The sequence below is a fragment of the Lampetra fluviatilis genome, unplaced genomic scaffold (genome assembly GCF_964198595.1).
Source record: "Lampetra fluviatilis unplaced genomic scaffold, kcLamFluv1.1 SCAFFOLD_309, whole genome shotgun sequence".
NCBI lineage: Eukaryota > Metazoa > Chordata > Hyperoartia > Petromyzontiformes > Petromyzontidae > Lampetra > Lampetra fluviatilis.
The window spans coordinates 51,469-69,175 of record NW_027621717.1 but is presented as its reverse complement, the minus strand read 5'-3'; the positions used below and the strand labels follow the sequence as shown (position 1 = coordinate 69,175).

General features: G+C 52.2%; 2 protein-coding genes across 2 annotated transcripts in view; one reads left to right on the top strand and one right to left on the bottom strand.

Moving 5' to 3' along the window:
• The window catches only part of AGBL5 (AGBL carboxypeptidase 5), a 36,953-nt gene extending 36,033 nt beyond the window's left edge, over positions 1-920 (top strand). The window contains 1 exon segment of the mRNA XM_078885779.1: positions 50-920. Coding sequence (XP_078741905.1) covers positions 50-920 — 871 coding nt within the window.
• A 16,547-nt stretch (positions 921-17,467) lies between these two features.
• The window catches only part of LOC144955605 (uncharacterized), a 12,370-nt gene continuing 12,130 nt past the window's right edge, over positions 17,468-17,707 (bottom strand). The window contains exon 4 of the mRNA XM_078885777.1: positions 17,468-17,701. Within this exon, the coding sequence (XP_078741903.1) occupies positions 17,468-17,701 (234 nt within the window). The remainder of the gene's footprint in view (positions 17,702-17,707) is intronic.

The window sequence follows — 17,707 nt, the reverse complement described above, 5'->3', positions numbered from 1 at the left end:
TAGGCCCTGGCTTTAGGCCGATCACCGATTCCGAATCCTCCCCTTGCAGCAGCCTCACCACGTCCACGTCGGCCGGGCGGCTGTGCCGACACAACCACGGCGGCCGCCACGGCCACAACAACCACCACAACAACCACCACAACAACCACAACAACAACGGTGGTGGTGGTGGCGGCGGCGGCGGCGGAGTTGGCTCACCGCAGGGGCGTCTCCTCCTCCTCCGCGGCTCGCCGGGTGCGGCGAGGGGGAGCCCCAGGGGGGGGGGAGCCGGGGGGAGCCTCAGAGGGGATCACAGAGGGGAGCACCCCAGGGGTATCCCCAGAAGGGACACCGCGACGACCACGTCAGGGAGTCTGAACACGCCTCCTAGGATCCACCACCACCACCACCATCTCAACCACCACCACCACAACCACCATCCTCCTCCTCCTCTCAAGACTCCGAGGCTCAACCACAACCACCACAACCACCAACAACCTCCTCCTCACCACCACCACCAGCTTGGGTTGATTCACCACCACGCCGCCACCACCGCCACCACCACCGCCACCACCGGGCAACCTTCCACGCCACCTCGGCTACTGCCCTTCGTGCGCTGGCCCAGGGTAGCTGGGCAGCAGCTGGGGCAGCAGCAGCAGCTGGGGCAGCAGCAGCGGGGGCAGCAGGTGCAGCTGCAGGTGCGCGCCAGTCTCGCTCCACTGCTGCACCGATCGGCGTCGTTGGGGAACGCACGGCCGGGGAGATTCACGGCAAACACCGCCACAACCACCGCCACAACCGCGGCCGCAACAACAACCACAACCACCGCCGCAACAACCACAACCACCGCCGCAACAACCACGGCAGCGGCGGTGACAGCGTCACTACCACGACAACATCAACCACCACAATCACGGCAGCAGCAGCAGCGTCGGTGGTGATGGGTGGGTGGGTGAGTGAGTGAGTGAGTGGGTGGGTGAGTGGGTGGGTGAGTGAGTGGGTGAGTGGGTGAGTGGGTGAGTGGGTGGGTGAGTGGGTGAGTGAGTGAGTGGGTGAGTGAGTGGGTGAGTGGGTGAGTGGGTGGGTGGGTGAGTGAGTGGGTGGGTGAGTGGGTGAGTGGGTGGGTGAGTGAGTGGGTGGGTGAGTGGGTGAGTGGGTGGGTGGGTGAGTGAGTGGGTGAGTGGGTGAGTGAGTGGGTGAGTGGGTGGGTGAGTGAGTGGGTGAGTGAGTGGGTGAGTGGGTGGGTGAGTGAGTGGGTGAGTGAGTGGGTGAGTGGGTGAGTGGGTGGGTGGGTGAGTGAGTGGGTGGGTGAGTGGGTGAGTGGGTGGGTGAGTGAGTGGGTGAGTGGGTGGGTGAGTGGGTGAGTGGGTGAGTGAGTGGGTGAGTGGGTGGGTGAGTGGGTGAGTGAGTGAGTGAGTGGGTGAGTGAGTGGGTGAGTGGGTGGGTGGGTGGGTGAGTGAGTGGGTGGGTGAGTGGGTGAGTGGGTGGGTGAGTGAGTGGGTGGGTGAGTGGGTGAGTGGGTGGGTGAGTGGGTGAGTGGGTGAGTGAGTGGGTGAGTGGGTGGGTGAGTGAGTGGGTGAGTGAGTGGGTGAGTGGGTGGGTGAGTGAGTGGGTGAGTGAGTGGGTGGGTGGGTGGGTGAGTGGGTGGGTGAGTGGGTGAGTGGGTGAGTGGGTGAGTGAGTGAGTGGGTGAGTGAGTGAGTGGGTGAGTGGGTGGGTGAGTGGGTGAGTGGGTGAGTGAGTGGGTGAGTGAGTGGGTGAGTGGGTGAGTGAGTGGGTGGATGAGTGGGTGAGTGGGTGGGTGAGTGGGTGAGTGAGTGGGTGAGTGGGTGAGTGAGTGGGTGAGTGGGTGAGTGGGTGGGTGAGTGAGTGGGTGAGTGGGTGAGTGAGTGGGTGGGTGAGTGGGTGAGTGAGTGGGTGATTGAGTGGGTGAGTGAGTGGGTGAGTAAGTGGGTGAGTGAGTGGGTGATTGAGTGGGTGAGTGAGTGGGTGAGTGAGTGGGTGAGTGGGTGGGTGAGTGAGTGGGTCAGTGGGTGAGTGAGTGGGTGGGTGAGTGAGTGGGTGAGTGGGTGAGTGAGTGGGTGAGTGGGTGAGTGAGTGGGTGAGTGGGTGAGTGAGTGGGTGAGTGGGTGGGTGAGTGGGTGGGTGAGTGGGTGAGTGGGTGAGTGAGTGGGTGAGTGGGTGGGTGAGTGAGTGGGTGAGTGGGTGAGTGAGTGGGTGGGTGAGTGGGTGAGTGGGTGAGTGGGTGAGTGGGTGAGTGAGTGGGTGAGTGAGTGGGTGAGTGGGTGAGTGAGTGAGTGGGTGAGTGAGTGGGTGGGTGAGTGAGTGGGTGGGTGAGTGGGTGAGTGGGTGGGTGAGTGAGTGAGTGGGTGGGTGAGTGGGTGAGTGGGTGGGTGAGTGGGTGAGTGGGTGAGTGAGTGAGTGGGTGAGTGAGTGGGTGAGTGGGTGGGTGAGTGAGTGGGTGAGTGGGTGAGTGAGTGAGTGGGTGAGTGGGTGGGTGAGTGAGTGGGTGGGTGAGTGGGTGGGTGAGTGAGTGGGTGAGTGGGTGAGTGGGTGGGTGAGTGAGTGGGTGAGTGAGTGGGTGAGTGGGTGGGTGAGTGAGTGGGTGAGTGAGTGGGTGAGTGAGTGAGTGGGTGAGTGGGTGGGTGAGTGGGTGAGTGGGTGGGTGAGTGGGTGAGTGGGTGAGTGAGTGGGTGAGTGGGTGGGTGAGTGGGTGAGTGGGTGGGTGAGTGAGTGGGTGAGTGGGTGAGTGAGTGAGTGGGTGGGTGAGTGGGTGAGTGAGTGGGTGAGTGGGTGGGTGAGTGAGTGAGTGGGTGAGTGAGTGGGTGATTGAGTGGGTGAGTGAGTGGGTGAGTGAGTGGGTGAGTGGGTGGGTGAGTGAGTGGGTCAGTGGGTGAGTGAGTGGGTGAGTGGGTAGGTGAGTGAGTGGGTGAGTGAGTGGGTGAGTGGGTGGGTGAGTGGGTGAGTGGGTGAGTGGGTGAGTGAGTGGGTGGGTGAGTGAGTGGGTGAGTGGGTGAGTGAGTGGGTGAGTGGGTGGGTGAGTGGGTGGGTGAGTGAGTGGGTGAGTGGGTGAGTGAGTGGGTGAGTGGGTGGGTGAGTGGGTGAGTGGGTAAGTGAGTGAGTGGGTGGGTGAGTGGGTGAGTGGGTGAGTGAGTGGGTGAGTGAGTGGGTGAGTGGGTGGGTGAGTGAGTGGGTGAGTGAGTGGGTGATTGAGTGGGTGAGTGAGTGGGTGAGTGAGTGGGTGAGTGGGTCAGTGGGTGAGTGAGTGGGTGAGTGAGTGAGTGGGTGAGTGGGTGGGTGAGTGGGTGAGTGAGTGGGTGAGTGGGTGAGTGGGTGGGTGAGTGGGTGAGTGGGTGAGTGAGTGGGTGAGTGGGTGGGTGAGTGGGTGGGTGAGTGAGTGGGTGAGTGGGTGAGTGAGTGGGTGGGTGAGTGAGTGGGTGGGTGAGTGGGTGAGTGGGTGGGTGAGTGAGTGGGTGGGTGAGTGGGTGAGTGGGTGGGTGAGTGAGTGGGTGGGTGAGTGAGTGGGTGGGTGAGTGAGTGGGTGAGTGGGTGGGTGGGTGAACGGGTGGGTGAGCGGGTGGGTGAGTGGGTGGGTGTGTGAGGGAGTGAGTGAGTGGGTGGGTGAGTGAGTGGGTGGGTGGGTGGGTGAACGGGTGGATGAGCGGGTGGGTGAGTGGGTGAGTGGGTGGGTGAGTGGGTGGGTGAGTGGTTGAATGAGTGAGTGGGTGAGTGGATGGGTGTGTGAGGGAGTGAGTGGGTGTGTGAGGGAGTGAGTGGGTGTGTGAGTGGGTGGGTGAGTGGGTGAATGGGTGGGTGAGTGGGTGGGTGAGTGGGTGGGTGAGTGGGTGGGTGAGTGGGTGAATGGGTGGGTGAGTGGGTGAATGAGTGAGTGGGTGAGTGGGTGGGTGTGTGAGGGAGTGAGTGGGTGTGTGAGTGGGTGAGTGGGTGGGTGAGTGGGTGAGTGGGTGGGTGAGTGGGTGGGTGAGTGGGTGGGTGAGTGGGTGAATGGGTGGCTGAGTGGGTGAATGAGTGGGTGAGTGGGTGGGTGAGTGGGTGAATGAGTGAGTGGGTGAATGGGTGGGTGAGTGGGTGGGTGTGTGAGGGAGTGAGTGGCTGTGTGAGTGAGTGGGTGAGTGGGTGAGTGGGTGGGTGAGTGGGTGAATGGGTGGAGGAGTGGGTGGGTGAATGAGTGGGTGGGTGTGTGAGGGTGTGAGTGGGTGTGTGGGTGGGTGAGTGTGAGGAGCGGTGGGTGTAGTGGTTAGCACTACGAATACAGCAGAGACGGCCACCAACCACCACTTACCCCCCCCACCCCAAAACGGCTCAAAGGTGAGACTCTACACACACACAAGACAAGCGACGTTCCAGGCAAGGGGCCTTCTCCAGAGTGCTGTGCGTAACCCGGCGGAGAGGAGGGAGCGGGTGGGGTGTTTTTAAAAAAAATGTTGACTTTGTATGAACTTTAATCAGCGTTGGCACGCGGAGCGGTGGTGTCAATAAAGTTGCCGCTCAGAACACTCACGACGCGTGCAGTGGTCCCGTTACTCACCCACTCACCCATTCATCCACTCACTCACCCACTCACTCACTCATACACTCACCCACCAACCCACTCACCCACCCACTCACCCACCCACTCAACCACCCACTCACTCACCCACTCACTCATACACTCACCCACCCACTCACCCACTCACTCATAAACTCACCCACCCACTCACCCACCCACTCAACCACTCACTCACCCACTCACTCACCCATCCACTCACCCACCCACTCACCCACTGACCCACCCACTCGCTCACCCACCCACCAACCCACTCACCCACTCACTCACTCACCCACTCACCCACCCACCCACTCACTCACCCACTCAACCACTCACCCTCTCACCCACCCACTTACCCTCTCACCCACCCTCTCACTCACCCACTGACCCACCCACCCACTAACCCACCCACCCACTCACCCACCCACTCACCCACCCACCAACCAACCCACCAACCCACCCACCCACTCGCTCACCCACCCACTCACCCACCAACCCACTCACTCACCCACCCACTCACCCACCCACCCACCAACCCACCCACCCACCAACCCACTCACTCACCCAACCACTCGCTCACCAACCCACCCACCAACCCACCCACCAGCCCACCCACTCACCCACCCAACAACCCACCCACCCACTCGCTCACCCACCCACCCACTCACTCACCCACCCATCCACTCACCCACTCACTCACCCACACACTCACCCACCCACTCACCCACCCACTCTCTCACCCACTCACTCACCCACTCACTCACCCACGCACTCACCCACCCACTCACTGTGTGTGTGTGTATATGGGGGAGTGGTGGGTGTAGCGGTCAGCGCTACGCTACGAACCCGGCGACCCGGGTTCGATTCCCGCTCACGGCCAACACCACCGGTGACGATTCTCTGAACCGGTCCTGGGCCTCCCCTAGGTCGACTCAGCCTCAAATGAGTACCTGGTGTAGCGGTGTGTAAACATCGCCACTGGGGAGACAAAGGCGGCCGGGCGTGGTGCTGGCCACCCACCCCCTCATAGGCGCTCGCTAACAGCACTTGCCCCTACAGTCTGAAGGCTACACGGGGTATCTTTGTAAGTGTGTGTGTGTATAGATGATGGTGGTGATGATGGTGGTGGTGGTGACCCCCACGTGACCTTTGGGGCCACACTTTCCATTGCAGGGGGGTGGGGGGGGTGGGTCACCTTAACAAGCATGCGGTGCGTGAAAATGTGCACAGGCGTGGGCCCCGGGTGACCTTTAAGTTCCCCGGGGTCACGGAATGTTTTCCAAGCAGTGGGACTTTGCCACGGACAAAAAATTAACCCGTAAAAAACAAAGTTTTTCACTCTAAATCCTTTTATATGCGTGGCGGCTAGAGTCCTCTCGTCCTCTGGCTTGAGATGGCTGCCACCTATGGGTCAGATGATTGCCTGCCACCATTAAGCAATTGGTCATTAAATATAATTTATTTTTTCCTAAAATGTTGAGAATTTTGGAAAAAAAATGTTCACGAAAAAAAATTGTCAAGCACAACGAGTCTGTGTGCAGAATGTCAGCTCGATTGGATCACGGGAAGTGGGTTAAAAAAACGACCGAAAGATTTGCACGGTCGTAAGCGCGCAAGCAAGCGAACTTAATATAAAGGATTTAACAAATAAACCCGTAAAAACAAAGTTTTTCACTCTAAATCCTTTATATGCGTGGCATCGGGGCGGCTAGAGTCTTCTCGTCCTCTTGCTTGAGATGGCTGCCACCTATGGGTCAGATGATTGTATGCCAGTATTAAGCATTTGGTAATTACATATTTAATTTGTTTTCCCTAAACAGTGTAAAACTTTGGGAATTTTTTTCCACGAACATCAATTGTCACGCACAACGAGTCCTGTGTGCAAAATGTCGGCTCGATTGGATCACGGGAAGTGGGTTAAAAAAACGACCGAAAGATTTGCACGGTCCTAAGCAAGCAAGTGAACTTAATATAAAGGATTTTAAAAAATAATGAATTAATGAGCACCCAACACGAATCGGTTAAACGTGGCGTCGATGTTGGGGGGGGGGTCACGTGGCCCCCACAGAACACACGAATTCCCTGAGGGCATCACAGAGTCCACGAATTCCCTGAGGGCATCACGGGACACGTGACTTACCACCAACGCCTTTCTTACGAACTCCTTACCTACTAACAACTCCTTACTCACCAACAACTCCTTACTAACCCACAGACTCACCACACACAGAGACCCACAGACTCACTCACACAGAGACCCACAGACTCACCACACAGAGACCCACAGACTCACCACACAGAGACCCACAGACTCACTCACACAGAGACCCACAGACTCACTCACACAGAGACCCACAGACTCACTCACAGAGACCCACAGACTCACTCACACAGAGACCCACAGACTCACTCACACAGAGACCCACAGACTCACTCACACAGAGACCCACAGACTCACTCACACAGAGACCCACAGACTCACACTCACAGAGACCCACAGACTCACACTCACAGAGACCCACAGACTCACACTCACAGAGACCCACAGACTCACACTCACAGAGACCCACAGACTCACACTCACAGAGACCCACAGACTCACACTCACAGAGACCCACAGACTCACACTCACAGAGACCCACAGACTCACACTCACAGAGACCCACAGACTCACACTCACAGAGACCCACAGACTCACACTCACAGAGACCCACAGACTCACACTCACAGAGACCCACAGACTCACACTCACAGAGACCCACAGACTCACACTCACAGAGACCCACAGACTCACACTCACAGAGACCCACAGACTCACACTCACAGAGACCCACAGACTCACACTCACAGAGACCCACAGACTCACACTCACAGAGACCCACAGACTCACACTCACAGAGACCCACAGACTCACACTCACAGAGACCCACAGACTCACACTCACAGAGACCCACAGACTCACACTCACAGAGACCCACAGACTCACACTCACAGAGACCCACAGACTCACACTCACAGAGACCCACAGACTCACACTCACAGAGACCCACAGACTCACACTCACAGAGACCCACAGACTCACACTCACAGAGACCCACAGACACTCACACAGAGACCCACAGACTCACTCACACAGAGACCCACAGACTCACTCACACAGAGACCCACAGACTCACTCACACAGAGACCCACAGACACTCACACAGAGACCCACAGACACTCACACAGAGACCCACAGACTCACTCACACAGAGACCCACAGACTCACCACACAGAGACTCACCACACAGAGACCCACAGACTCACCACACAGAGACCCACAGACTCACTCACACAGAGACCCACAGACTCACTCACACAGAGACCCACAGACTCACCACACAGAGACCCACAGACTCACCACACAGAGACCCACAGACTCACCACACAGAGACCCACAGACTCACTCACACAGAGACCCACAGACTCACTCACACAGAGACCCACAGACTCACTCACACAGAGACCCACAGACTCACACTCACAGAGACCCACAGACACTCACACAGAGACCCACAGACTCACTCACACAGAGACCCACAGACTCACTCACACAGAGACCCACAGACTCACTCACACAGAGACCCACAGACTCACACTCACAGAGACCCACAGACACTCACACAGAGACCCACAGACTCACTCACACAGAGACCCACAGACTCACACTCACAGAGACCCACAGACACTCACACAGAGACCCACAGACTCACTCACACAGAGACCCACAGACTCACCACACAGAGACCCACAGACACTCACACAGAGACCCACAGACTCACACTCACAGAGACCCACAGACACTCACACAGAGACCCACAGACTCACTCACACAGAGACCCACAGACTCACTCACACAGAGACCCACAGACTCACTCACACAGAGACCCACAGACTCACACTCACAGAGACCCACAGACACTCACACAGAGACCCACAGACACTCACACAGAGACCCACAGACTCACTCACACAGAGACCCACAGACTCACTCACACGGAGACCCACAGACTCACTCACACAGAGACCCACAGACTCACCACACAGAGACCCACAGACTCACTCAAGAGACCCACAGACTCACCACACACAGACCCACAGACACACTCACACAGAGACCCACAGACTCACTCACACACTCACTAACACAAAGACCCACAGACTCACTCACACAGAGACCCACAGACACACTCACACAGAGACCCACAGACTCACTCACACAGAAACCCACAGACACACTCACACAGAGACCCACAGACTCACTCACACAGAGACCCACAGACTCACTCACACAGAGACCCACAGACTCACTCACACAGAGACCCACAGACTCACCACACAGAGACCCACAGACTCACTCACACAGAGACCCACAGACTCACTCACACAGAGACCCACAGACTCACCACACAGAGACCCACAGACTCACCACACAGAGACCCACAGACACTCACACAGAGACCCACAGACTCACACTCACAGAGACCCACAGACACTCACACAGAGACCCACAGACTCACTCACACAGAGACCCACAGACTCACTCACACAGAGACCCACAGACTCACTCACACAGAGACCCACAGACTCACACTCACAGAGACCCACAGACACTCACACAGAGACCCACAGACACTCACACAGAGACCCACAGACTCACTCACACAGAGACCCACAGACTCACTCACACGGAGACCCACAGACTCACTCACACAGAGACCCACAGACTCACCACACAGAGACCCACAGACTCACTCAAGAGACCCACAGACTCACCACACACAGACCCACAGACACACTCACACAGAGACCCACAGACTCACTCACACACTCACTAACACAAAGACCCACAGACTCACTCACACAGAGACCCACAGACACACTCACACAGAGACCCACAGACTCACTCACACAGAAACCCACAGACACACTCACACAGAGACCCACAGACTCACTCACACAGAGACCCACAGACTCACTCACACAGAGACCCACAGACTCACTCACACAGAGACCCACAGACTCACCACACAGAGACCCACAGACTCACTCACACAGAGACCCACAGACTCACTCACACAGAGACCCACAGACTCACCACACAGAGACCCACAGACTCACCACACAGAGACCCACAGACTCACCACACAGAGACCCACAGACTCACTCACACAGAGACCCACAGACTCACTCACACAGAGACCCACAGACTCACTCACACAGAGACCCACAGACTCACACTCACAGAGACCCACAGACACTCACACAGAGACCCACAGACTCACTCACACAGAGACCCACAGACTCACTCACACAGAGACCCACAGACTCACTCACACAGAGACCCACAGACTCACACTCACAGAGACCCACAGACACTCACACAGAGACCCACAGACTCACTCACACAGAGACCCACAGACTCACACTCACAGAGACCCACAGACACTCACACAGAGACCCACAGACTCACTCACACAGAGACCCACAGACTCACCACACAGAGACCCACAGACACTCACACAGAGACCCACAGACTCACACTCACAGAGACCCACAGACACTCACACAGAGACCCACAGACTCACTCACACAGAGACCCACAGACTCACTCACACAGAGACCCACAGACTCACTCACACGGAGACCCACAGACTCACTCACACAGAGACCCACAGACTCACTCACACAGAGACCCACAGACTCACTCACACGGAGACCCACAGACTCACACTCACAGAGACCCACAGACACTCACACAGAGACCCACAGACTCACTCACACAGAGACCCACAGACTCACACTCACAGAGACCCACAGACACTCACACAGAGACCCACAGACTCACACTCACAGAGACCCACAGACACTCACACAGAGACCCACAGACTCACTCACACAGAGACCCACAGACTCACTCACACAGAGACCCACAGACTCACTCACACAGAGATCCACAGACTCACACTCACAGAGACCCACAGACTCACACTCACAGAGACCCACAGACACTCACACAGAGACCCACAGACTCACACTCACAGAGACCCACAGACACTCACACAGAGACCCACAGACTCACTCACACAGAGACCCACAGACTCACTCACACGGAGACCCACAGACTCACTCACACAGAGACCCACAGACTCACCACACAGAGACCCACAGACTCACTCAAGAGACCCACAGACTCACCACACACAGACCCACAGACACACTCACACAGAGACCCACAGACTCACTCACACACTCACTAACACAAAGACCCACAGACTCACTCACACAGAGACCCACAGACACACTCACACAGAGACCCACAGACTCACTCACACAGAAACCCACAGACACACTCACACAGAGACCCACAGACTCACTCACACAGAGACCCACAGACTCACTCACACAGAGACCCACAGACTCACTCACACAGAGACCCACAGAATCACCACACAGAGACCCACAGACTCACTCACACAGAGACCCACAGACTCACACAGAGACCCACAGACTCACACTCACAGAGACCCACAGACACTCACACAGAGACCCACAGACTCACACTCACAGAGACCCACAGACACTCACACAGAGACCCACAGACTCACTCACACAGAGACCCACAGACTCACTCACACGGAGACCCACAGACTCACTCACACAGAGACCCACAGACTCACCACACAGAGACCCACAGACTCACTCAAGAGACCCACAGACTCACCACACACAGACCCACAGACACACTCACACAGAGACCCACAGACTCACTCACACACTCACTAACACAAAGACCCACAGACTCACTCACACAGAGACCCACAGACACACTCACACAGAGACCCACAGACTCACTCACACAGAAACCCACAGACACACTCACACAGAGACCCACAGACTCACTCACACAGAGACCCACAGACTCACTCACACAGAGACCCACAGACTCACACAGAGACCCACAGACTCACTCACACAGAGACCCACAGAATCACCACACAGAGACCCACAGACTCACCACACAGAGACCCACAGACTCACCACGCAGATACCCACAGACTCACTCAAGCAGAGACCCACAGACTCACCACACAGAGACCCACAGACTCACCACACAGAGACCCACAGACTCACTCACAGATACCCACAGACTCACCACACAGAGGCCCACAGACTCACACACACAGAGACCCACAGACTCACCACACAGAGGCCCACAGACTCACCACACAGAGACCCACAGACTCACACACACAGAGACCCACAGACTCACCACACAGAGGCCCACAGACTCACCACACAGAGACCCTGTGAATTGAACAGTAAACTCTTTAACATTGTACACTTGGTAAACTGCATAAGCAACAGGTGTCATACAAATTGTATTTGGTATACCGGATAAGCGCAGTCTACAACTTGTACAATTGCTACACTAGATAAGAACGGTAAACTTTTAAACATTGTCTACACTTGGTAGACTGCATAAGCAACGAGTGTAATAAGGATTATATTTGGTACAACGGATACGCAGCCTGTACAATTTCTACACTAGATAAGAATGAAACACTTTTCAACATTGTAAATAATTGGTAGACTGCATAAGCAATGGGTGTGATATACCTACTTGAATTGGTACACCAGATAAGCATGGTCTCCAGCCTATAGAATTGCTACATTATATAATAATTGTAAACGTTTAACATCGTATATAATTGGTAGACTGCATAAGCAATGGGTGTGATACCCCGATTGTATTTGGTACACCAGATAAGCGTGTACGGTCTAGTCTGTAGAATTGCTACACTAGATAAGAACTAAACTTTTTAAAAATTGTACATTGTGTAGACCGCATAAGCAATGACGGTACCACACAGATTGGAATTGGCACAACGGATAAGTGCACATGGTCCATAACCTGTAGAATTGCTACACTCGATAAGGGTAAACGTTTTAACATCGTGTACACTTGGTAGACTGCATAAGCAACGAGGGTGCCACAGATTGGAAATGGTACACCGGATAAGTGTACATGGTCTATAACCTGTAGAATTGATACACTGGATAAGAACAGTAAACTTTTTTACATTGTATACACTTGGTAGACTATATTCTTGGTTCATTCGGTAAAATCCCAGATAGAAAACAAAAATAATAAAATGAACATTGGAAATAATAAAAGAAAAAAAACCACGATAAAAATAGTAAAATAAAATGAAATTTAAAATAATAAAAGCAAAAAAACCATAATAAAATAGTAAAATAAAATGTAAAATAAATTTAAAATAAAAGCTAAAAACACGATAAAAATATTCAAATAAAATGTAAAATAAATTTAAAATAAAAGCTAAAAACACGATCAAAATATTCAAATAAAATTAAAAAGAAATTTCAAATAATAAAAGCAAAAAAACACGATAAAAATAGTGAAATAAAATGAACATTTAAAATAATAAAAGCAAAAAAAACACAATAAAAATAGCAAAATAATATTTTAAATAAATTGAAAATAAAAGCAAAAAAACACGATAGAAATAGTAAAATTAAATTTAAAATAAATTGAAAATAAAAGCAAAAAAACACAATAAAAATAGTCAGATTAAATTTAAAAGAAATTGAAAATAAAAGCTAAAAAACACGATAAAATAGTGAAATAAATTACATTTAAAAAAATAAAAGCAAAAAAACACGATGTTTCGATCGCAACACAGGCGGTCTTCATGAGGCGAGTGTCAGGCACCGATTGGTATTGGTACACCAGATAAGCGTGTACGGTCTAGTCTCTAGAATTACTACTCCAGATAAGAACTGTACAATTTTTACGCAACATTGTATAGACTGCATAAGCAACAAAGGGTGCTATACAGATTGGAATTGGTACACCGGATAAGCATCACGGTCTACAACCTATAGAATTGCTACACTAGATAACAATGGTAAACCCTTCAACATTGTACACTTCGTAGACCGCATAAGCAATGGGTATCGTACACCGATTGGAAATGATACACCAGATAAGCGTGCACGCTCTACAGCCTGTGCAATTGCTACACTAGATGAGGATGGTAAACTCTTTAAACATTATACACATTCGGTTTTTTTTGACGGCAAAGTCACTTATGTCGAAATAAAATAAAACTAAATTAAATTTAAATAAATCATGACGTTTCGAACGCAACACAATCGATTATCGTCGTCAAGTGAAAATGGGATAAAACACATTTTATTCATCTTCTTGGTTCTTTCGGTAAAGTCATCAAGTAGAAGGGAAACAAATAAAAATAATAAAAATATAAAACAATAAAATTCTCACGACGTTTCGATTGCAACACAAGCAATCATCGTCAGTTGTGAAATCGATTTCATCATCAGTTGTGAAAATCGATTTCATCATCAGTTGTGAAATCGATTTCATCATCAGTTGTGAAATCGATTTCATCATCAGTTGTGAAATCGATTTCATCGTCAGTTGTGAAATCGATTTCATCATCAGGTGTGAAATCGATTTCACACCCGATGATGATTGCTTGTGTTGCAGTCGAAACGTCGTGAGAATTTTATCGTTTAATATTATTTTATTGTTCAATATTTTTATTATTTTATTATTTCCCTTCCACGCGACTTTACCGAAATAACCAAGCATATGAATCCCTGCAGTCCACGAAAAGCTTTAAATCGACATTTTATTTAGTTTCATTTTATTTCTACCCACGTGGCTTTACCGAAGAAAAAAAAAACCCCAATTCTTTAAACATTGTATACAAACTCTCTGCTTCTAGATTTGAAGCTTTCGTGACTGCAAGGAATCATCTTCTTAGGTTTTTTCGGTAAAGTCACGTAGAAAGTAAAATAAAATAAAAAACAAAAATCACGACGTTTCGGAGGCAACACAAGTCTCCGTCATCAGGTGGGACCGTCACAGCCAGATTAGCTGTATCAAGTGAGGCAATGATTCAAGATGTAATCCCTTAAAAGCGAGTCCATCGGCCACCCTTTTGGCCTCGCACCCCCTCCCTCCCGATACGTTCCTTTCATTGGCTACCATAGTCTGATGAGCTCCCCCCTCCCTCTCCCTCCCCCCTCAACTCGCTTTTAAGGGATTACATCTTGAATCATTGCCTCACTTGATACAGCTAATCTGGCTGTGACGGTCCCACCTGATGACGGAGACTTGTGTTGCCTCCGAAACGTCGTGATTTTTGTTTTTATTTTATTTTACTTTCTACGTGACTTTACCGAAAAAACCTAAGAAGAAAACTCTCTGCTTCTTTCGCTAAAATCAACAACGTAGGTCATATTTCGATTTAAAGCTTCTTTCGTGACTGCAGCAGGGATTCATCTTCTTGGTTCTTTCGGTAAAGTCATCACGTAGAAGGGAAATAATGAAAATAAAACATAATAGAAAAATTCAAAATAAAACATAATAAAATACAATTCTCACGACGTTTCGGCCACAACGCAAGCAGCCGTCCTCAGGCGAAGAACAGGTCTGTCGGAAAGACAGCGTCTGAATGAAACACCACCAGGCTTGGCAGCGTATATTGAAGCTGCTGGGTTGGAGGGGGAAGAGCGCCTTGACAAAGGAATTTGCATATCAACAGAGGAATTTAGCATATTATGACTTTAAAACGACCCGCCCACCTCCTACGCATTCCACAAGTGGAATGATATAATCCCATATCTGCATTTCCCATAAATATGCTAAATTCCTCTGTTGATATGCAAATTCCTTTGTCAAGGCGCCCTTCCCCCCTCCAACCCAGCAGCTTAAATATACGCTGCCAAGCCTGGTGGTGTTTCATTCAGACGCTGTCTTTCCGACAGACCTGTTCTTCACCTGAGGACGGCTGCTTGCGTTGTGGCCGAAACGTCGTGAGAATTGTATTTTATAACGTTTTATTTTATTATTTCCCTTCTACGTGACTTTACCGAAAGAACCATGAAGATGAACGAAGGTCATTTAATTTGATTTCTACCCATGGATCCCTTCGACATCGTATACACTTGGTGAACTGCATAGGCAACGGATGCATCACACCGATTGTATTTGGAGCAACAGTTGAACGCGCAGCTCCAATGGACATTGGCGGTAAACTCTTTAAACATTTTCTACACTCTGCAACTCTTTGAAGATTGCATAAGAATTGGGGTGTATGGGGCACGCCACTTACATCAGAGGTCGCAAACGGGTTTTGATTCCTTACCCGTACCCGGCCGCACCAGGGTCGCAAACGGGTACCCGTACCCGGCCGTACCCGTACCCGGCCGGGTACGGGTAGAGTACGGGTATCGGGCACCCGATTGCGACCTCTGGGATGAAGCCATGTTGCAGGCGCGGGTGGGTTGATTCTAGGAACTTGAATTGTGAGAAGAGACAAGACGTTGGGAAATGAGTGACAAACGGCGACTCACCAGTGACTCACGGCCTACCCGGCTACCCGTACCCGGCCGGGTACGGGTAGCCGGGTATCGGGTAGGGTACGGGTATCGGGTACCCGATTGCGACCTCTGACTTACATTCGGTAAGTGGCCACACGGCACTTAAAAGAGTTGGTAGATTGCATAAGCATGGCCCGCGATACAACGGATTTTGGTAGACTGCATAGGCAAACGAGTGCGATAAGCCACTTAAAAGATTTGGTAAACTGGATGTGCATCGCTGTGCAAAGACACCTCACGTTTGGAAGCCTGTGTAAGAAGTGGTTAGGGAGCGCACTGCCATCCCGTGTTTAATTTACGTCTCCCGGCCCACATCAACGTTGGGTCAACGTTGGGTCAACATTGGTCCAACAACATTGGGTCGAAGTTGACCCAGACGTCGGGTCAAAGACGGGTAAAACGTCGCGGGTCAACGTCAAATCGACGCTGTTGCAACATTGGATCGACTTGCAAATCAACGTTGGTCCAACACTGGGTCAACGTTGGGTCAACGTTGGTCCAACAACATTGGGTCGAAGTTGACCCAAACGTCGGGTCAAAGTCGGGTAAAACGTCGCGGGTCAACGTCAAATCGACGCTGTTGCAACATTGGATCGACTTGCAAATCAACGTTGGGTCAACGTTGGATCAACGTTGGGTCAACGTTGGTCCAACAACATTGGGTCGAAGTTGACCCAAACGTCGGGTCAAAGTCGGGTAAAACGTCGCGGGTCAACGTCAAATCGACGCTGTTGCAACATTGGATCGACTTGCAAATCAACGTTGGGTCAACGTTGGATCAACGTTGGGTCAACGTTGGACCAACAACATTGGGTCGAAGTTGACCCAAACGTCGGGTCAAAGTCGGGTAAAACGTCGCGGGTCAACGTCAAATCGACGCTGTTGCAACATTGGATCGACTTGCAAATCAACGTTGGGTCAACGTTGGATCAACGTTGGGTCAACGTTGGACCAACAACATTGGGTCGAAGTTGACCCAAACGTCGGGTCAAAGTCGGGTAAAACGTCGCGGGTCAACGTCAAATCGACGCTGTTGCAACATTGGATCGACTTGCAAATCAACGTTGGTCCAACGTTGGGTCAACGTTGGTCCAACAACATTGGGTCGAAGTTGACCTAAAACGTTGGGTCAAAGTCAGGTAAAACGTCGCGGGTCAACGTCAAATCGACGCTGTTGCAACATTGGATCGACTTGCAAATCAACACTGGATCAACGTTGGGTCAACGTTAAGTCAACGTTGGGCCGACATTGGATCAACTATACGAGTCAACGTTGGGTCAAGCGTCGGGTCCGACGCTACCCTTGTCCTGCCCCTCGCCGCTCCCCAAATCCCCCCCCCTCACCCCCCTTACCCCCCCTCCCCCCCGTGTCCACGTCGGTTCACAACACCGCCCCGCTGAAGTCCGCCAGCGCTAGGAGACCCATCTCCATCCCCTCCTGGGCGGCGTCTCCGGTGTCTTCCGCTCACGAGGCTGCCGTGCCTCCCGCACAGTTCCCTTCGACAGCTGCAGCAGTAGCGGCAGCAGCTGCAGCAGCTGCAGGAACCACTGGCGTCTCGCTTCCATTCTCAGACTCAGCTGCCACCGCCATTTTATTTTCCTTCTCTGCGGCCATTTTCTTTTCCTCCTCCGCCATTTTCTCTTCCTCCGCCATTATATTTCCCACCTCCGCCATTTTCTTTCCCACCTCCGCCATTTTCTTTTC